Source organism: Gossypium raimondii, chromosome 8, assembly GCF_025698545.1.
Source record: "Gossypium raimondii isolate GPD5lz chromosome 8, ASM2569854v1, whole genome shotgun sequence".
Taxonomy (NCBI): Eukaryota; Viridiplantae; Streptophyta; class Magnoliopsida; order Malvales; family Malvaceae; genus Gossypium; species Gossypium raimondii.
This window is the reverse complement of record NC_068572.1, coordinates 45042642-45048641: the sequence shown is the minus strand read 5'-3', so window position 1 is coordinate 45048641 and position 6000 is coordinate 45042642. Positions and strand designations below refer to the sequence as shown.

The following is a 6000-nucleotide window of genomic DNA, read 5'->3' as shown; positions in this document are numbered from 1 at the left end:
TCTTAGCACGTGAAGTCTAAACTGTCCATGCAGTAGCTATACATATATTTAGAATTTAATCCATGTGCTTTAACTATACCCTGTGTAGATTTAAGCTAGTATTTAATGCTAAAACCAAAAATCATAATTTGTGGACTAATGGTGAAATTAACCCATATATAAATCCATATTCGCTGAACCTTCCAGGAACAGTTACAGAGATTAAAAAAAAAATCAAAAGAGAGAAGTCAATGGAAGAATGTTGAAAAATAAGGCACGCAGCGGCTGCATGCTTGTCTTGTCTGCATGGAGCGTTGGTAGTAAATTGTTGGTGGTGAATTGCTCACCTAACCAAAGCCCACATGACTTAACCCGTTTCATTTAAGACACCCCTCCACTCCTCCCCTTTCTTCTTCCCTTACCGCTATAAAAATCACAAACCCTTAGCTATATATATATTATTTAGCCTGAACTGCACCAAAACAAAACATTCTACTATGTTTTGGTCTGTCTGAACCCTTTCATTATTTTCTTTCCATAGCTTCATTGCCATCATCTGTCTTTTATATTTTATTTTTTACAGTCTTTTATCTGTCTGTCTTGGTTCCTCAACTAAACTCATTTAATTCTCTTTATTCAATGCTTGAATTTAAGACCCTCTAGTGTTTTTTCTTTTCTTTTTTGATCTTTAAGGAGTTTCAACAACCTCTCAGTGCATTTATGGTGGTGCATCTGATGGTTAGACACTAAAGAAAGGAAGAAACAAGTTGGTGCAATTGAAGGGAACAGTCTGTCTCTAGTAATTGCTTCTCTTTATAATTTCACCTATAAATCCTATTTCTTAGTGTTTTTTACTTTGCTTTTTATTCTGAGTAATACCCATTTTGAGGAATAGTCTTTCCTGAGAAAAATAAAGTTTGTTTTTTCCTGAGAAAATTTCTTCGGTAGAAGGGGTTGTTTTGTTATAGTTGTAATAGTATGGATATATCGACTGCCTTGCTCCTTTTGGCAGCTATCACAGCTTACCTACTGTGGTTCACGTTCATCTCACGGTCTCTTCGTGGTCCACGTGTCTGGCCTCTATTGGGCAGTCTTCCTGGCTTGATCAAGAACTGTGACCGCTTGCATGACTGGATCTCCGACAACCTCCGTGCTTGCGGTGGGACGTACCAGACCTGCATTTGTGCCGTCCCGTTCTTGGCCCAGAAACAAGGTCTCGTGACGGTCACGTGCGATCCGAGGAATTTGGAACACATCCTCAAGACGCGTTTCGACAATTACCCCAAAGGTCCTACGTGGCAGTCCGTGTTCCATGATCTGCTCGGTCAAGGAATCTTCAACTCGGATGGTGACACGTGGCTATTCCAGAGGAGGACTGCCGCGCTGGAATTCACCACCAGGACTCTTCGCCAAGCGATGGCTCGGTGGGTCACTCGAGCCATCAAGTTCCGGTTCTGCCCCATCCTTGAAGAAGCTCAAGCCAAAAGCGAGCCGGTTGATCTACAAGACGTATTGCTTCGGCTCACGTTTGATAACATTTGCGGATTAGCTTTTGGAAAAGACCCGGAAACATGCGCTCAGCGGCTCCCCGAGAACGGCTTCGCTTCAGCTTTTGACCGAGCCACCGAAGCATCTCTTCAAAGGTTTATTTTGCCAGAGGTTTTATGGAAGCTTAAGAAATGGCTTCGGCTTGGATTAGAAGCCAGTCTGAGCCGAAGCCTCGTCCACATGAATGAGTATTTATCCGACGTGATCGTTACACGTAAGCAAGAACTGCTGAGTCAGCAGAAAGATGGGAACCCACACGACGATTTGCTCTCAAGATTCATGAGGAAAAAAGAATCCTACTCGGAGGAATTTCTCCAACACGTTGCACTGAATTTTATTCTAGCGGGACGTGACACTTCATCCGTTGCTCTTTGTTGGTTTTTTTGGCTCCTCACTCAACATTCAACTATTGAAGATAAAATTCTACATGAAATTTGCACCGTCCTAATCGAAACACGTGGTATTGACACGTCAACATGGTTCGATGAGCCTTTAGGATTTGAAGAAGTTGACCGATTGATATATATGAAGGCAGCATTATCTGAAACCTTAAGGCTATACCCGTCGGTGCCGGAGGATTCAAAGCATGTCGTGGTGGACGACGTGTTTCCGGACGGAACGTTTGTGCCAGCAGGTTCGTCGGTAACATATTCAATATATTCGGTGGGGAGAATGAGGTCGATTTGGGGTGATGATTGCCTCGAGTTCCGTCCCGAGAGGTGGTTAACGGCTGACGGCAAGGAATTCATCATGCACGACTCGTACAAATTCGTGGCATTCAATGCTGGGCCAAGAATATGTTTGGGAAGAGGCTTGGCTTATCTTCAAATGAAATCAGTGGCAGCGGCAGCGCTGTTGAGGCATAAGCTGACGGTAGCGCCTGGGCATAAGGTGGAGCAGAAGATTTCGCTGACATTGTTTATGAAATATGGGCTTAAAGTCAACGTGCATGGCAGAGATTTGGGAGCCATTGTTGAAAAGATTATCAACGAACAAAAATTGCATGGTAAATGAGGGTTTCACGGTTGAGGATATTTAAGGCATGGCGGCGGCGCGTGAGTGACGGTGGAATGCAGAGTTCAAATCTATTGGTTAAAATTTCAATTTCGTGTAAGGAAACTAGGAAGTGGGGGCCATGCTGATATTGAGGTTAATATCACAGAGGTTTTAATTCATGACCTTGGCGTATACTTTAATATTAAATTCTTGTTTTTTTCTTTGTGGGGACATTTTGAAATTGCTATTCTATAAAATTCTTTTATCTTCTTTCTTCGATCTTTCATAATTTTGTGTCCAAATTATTTCCGTGTATTGTGTTTTTTTTCTTTCAACTTTGGGTGACGGTATTAGCTGGGCCAAAACAGGCCCACAACTTCTCTTGAGCTATGACCCAAAGAAAAACTTACAATTATCGGATCAATGATGGTAAAAGTAACATGTGGCCCAAAATAATTGGTAAAACTGTTGCAAAACCCCCTGTACTATACTCTAGATTGCACTTTAGCCCATCTACTGAAAAAATGGGCAAAGTGGTCTTTGTACGTTAGATGAGTGAGCAAAACAGCCTCTCCGTTCAAATTGCAATATTAAATGTTTATTTTAGCGTTTTATATTTATATATATATATATAATATAATAACAAAGTTAGTCATCAAGCTTTACATCTTTATTCAATCTGACCCTACTCTTTTATTAGAAGTAAATTAGAAATTTTGAAACTAATAAGGCTAAACGGTAAAAAAATACCTTAGTAACAACAAATTAAAAATTATTAAAAATCACAATATATATAAAAAAACTATAACTTTTATGATTTTGTTTATAACTCTTAAAATTATAAAATTTTTATATGGAACAGGCCCACTTCTCTTGAACCATGACCCAAAGAAAAACTTGGAATGATTTAGATGATAAGATATATGAATTTTCATTATCATATTTTAAAGAGTTAATTCATTTATTTTAATTTATTAAAATTTATTTTTTATTTTATGAAATTTTAAAATTAGTTAAATTGTTAAATTTGACTCAACAACAACTCAATAATTTGTAAGGACAAAACTCAAAATTATTCATCAGTTTTGATTCAATGTGAAATTTGATATGTGAACAATGATTTGGAACAATTATACACATGAAACTTTGATTGTGATTCAAATGTATACATAAAATTTTAATTCGACCCAATTGTATACCTTTAAAGAAATGGATACGTCTATTTATTTTTATATTAGATAAATGTACTTATTTGTATATGTAATATAAAACATAAAATGATGTTATATTTGTAATTATATTAATAGTTTGTGATAATTAAATCAAATCAAAATTTTATGTATAAAATTGCACAAAAATCAAAATTTTTGTAAAATTGCACATGAAACCAAATTTCATGTGTAATTTTGAGATTTATCCCTAATTTATACCCAATATATTAGCAAAAAAATCATTTCAACAAATTATATGTAACAAATTAACAAAAATCACTTGTTTTATTAACGATTAAATTAATTTCTTTATTTTTATAAAGTAAAAGAATCAAATGTTGATAAATTAAAATGAAGTGATTAATTTCTCAAATTAAAAAAAAGAAGCATAATTATGCATAGATAATAATGACTATGCTTAAGTAGTTGATTGAGTCTTTGCTCGATTGGCATTACATTGTTGTCAGTGCAAGAGAACGTGGGTTCGAGTGCGTTGAAGCGCATTATCCTCCTATTTAAGGGTTGGGGGGAACTATGGATAGTTCTAGGCATTATTTCTTATCAAAAAATGAGCAGATATGTTTCCATAATGAAATTAATGTTAAAAAAATATGTTGAAGTAATATATATTTATATAAATTTTAATATATTAGTAATTAGTGTTTTTGCATATTTTTAACAAATCAATTTATCAGTTTTGTATTTTTATTATGTTTTATATAGAATTTTAAGCTCTATATTAGACCATGAGACAAAACACATAAGAAAAATTAGATTACGATACATTTATGATGTAGGTGAAAAAAATTATATAATAAATATATATAAGATATAAAAACCAAATGTGGTTTTAATTGAAATGATAAAGTTGAAGAGAAGATGATTATGAAATATTAAGTTTTGTTGAGTAATTTTGTCTCGTGTCTCATCAACAGGAACATCCGGGTATTTCTACTATCACAACTTACAACCTAACCCCACTGTTTTGTCTCAACTCCATCGTTCTTAAGACTGGCATTTCGTGCGGGTTCCAGGCTTGCTAGACATGTGTTGCGCCCTAGGTCGCCTGTAATGTACATGGTCCTCTCTGTACCTAGGATTAACATTCTGAGTGGGCTTTAGGCCCGCAGGACACGTGTTTCACTCTAGGTCGCCTGCAGAACACGTGATCTCCCTTCTGTGAGCACCTTAGGCTTTCAACAAGCACCTTGGGTATATGCGGATTGGGGCCACAATCCATGTTGGAGTAGAATAGCCAATCCATGTCACGAGATTCAGGGTGTAACGCTTTTACATCCTTTCATAACTCATCTATCTCATTTTTTCACTCTTTCACCTGCATGCCCGATACCTCGTCCTGTGTGTTGACGTTGTTTTGAAAACTAGAGTTATCAAAATGCACATTTCTCCTCACCTCCTCAATTTCTTCAACAGCTCCTGCTAAAAAGCTTGTAGTTGCTTGAACCGTGTTTCTTGAGTAGCAATTTGCTCCCTTATGAACCTCATTTTCTCTTGGAGGGCAAAAAATTATTGTGGGGGTGCCTCTTGGTTAGGAGGGAGCGGCAACCCCTGGCCGACGGAAACGTTCAGGTCTAGAGGGTTAGAAACTCTCTGACGAACTGCATTGCCGAAGTTCTCTAGTCTACCGGTGAACAAATTCGTTTCATTGTGTTGACCGCTTGAGCCTGAGGCTCGGGCTTGTTATGATAAAAGGTTGAAGGGAAAAATTCTCATTTGGGTGAGTTATTTCTATTCTCCAACTGAGGAAAAGAGAACCAAACTTGTTGAAATCCGATGATCGGAAGTCTATCCATGCTCATCGCACCAATTGTTGAGTAATTTTGCCTCGTATCTCATCAACAGAAGCACTCGGGTATTTATACTATCACAGCTCGCAACTTGACCCTATTGTTTTGTCTCGACTCCATTGTTCTTAGGACTGACATTCATTGCGGGCTCCGAGCCTGCTGGACACGTGTTTCGCCCTGGGTTGCCTGCAATGTACATGGTCCTTTCTCTACCTGGAACTGACATTCTAAGTGGGCTTTAGGCTCGCTGGACACATGTTTCACTCTAGGTCGCCTGCAGAACATGTGATCTCCCTTCTGTGAGCACCTTGGGCCTTTAGCAAGCACCTTGGGTATACGTGGACTAGGGCCGCGATCCTCACTCAATTTGTGCGAGCTGGATCCGAGAGCTCGCCTTGTGAGCTAGATCAGCGAACTCCCTTGTTGTCCTCACGTGGTTCACTTCGCACTCAATCATT

At 38.1% G+C, this 6000-nt stretch overlaps 1 protein-coding gene across 1 annotated transcript; it reads left to right on the top strand.

Moving 5' to 3' along the window:
- The first annotated feature begins 462 nt into the window (after positions 1–462).
- On the top strand, positions 463–2812 carry LOC105791610 (cytochrome P450 86A8). Its single transcript, XM_012619762.2, has one exon. The coding sequence runs from the start codon at positions 958–960 to the stop codon at positions 2539–2541; it is 1584 nt and encodes a 527-aa protein (XP_012475216.2). The 5' UTR covers positions 463–957; the 3' UTR covers positions 2542–2812.
- Positions 2813–6000: the final 3188 nt, after the last annotated feature.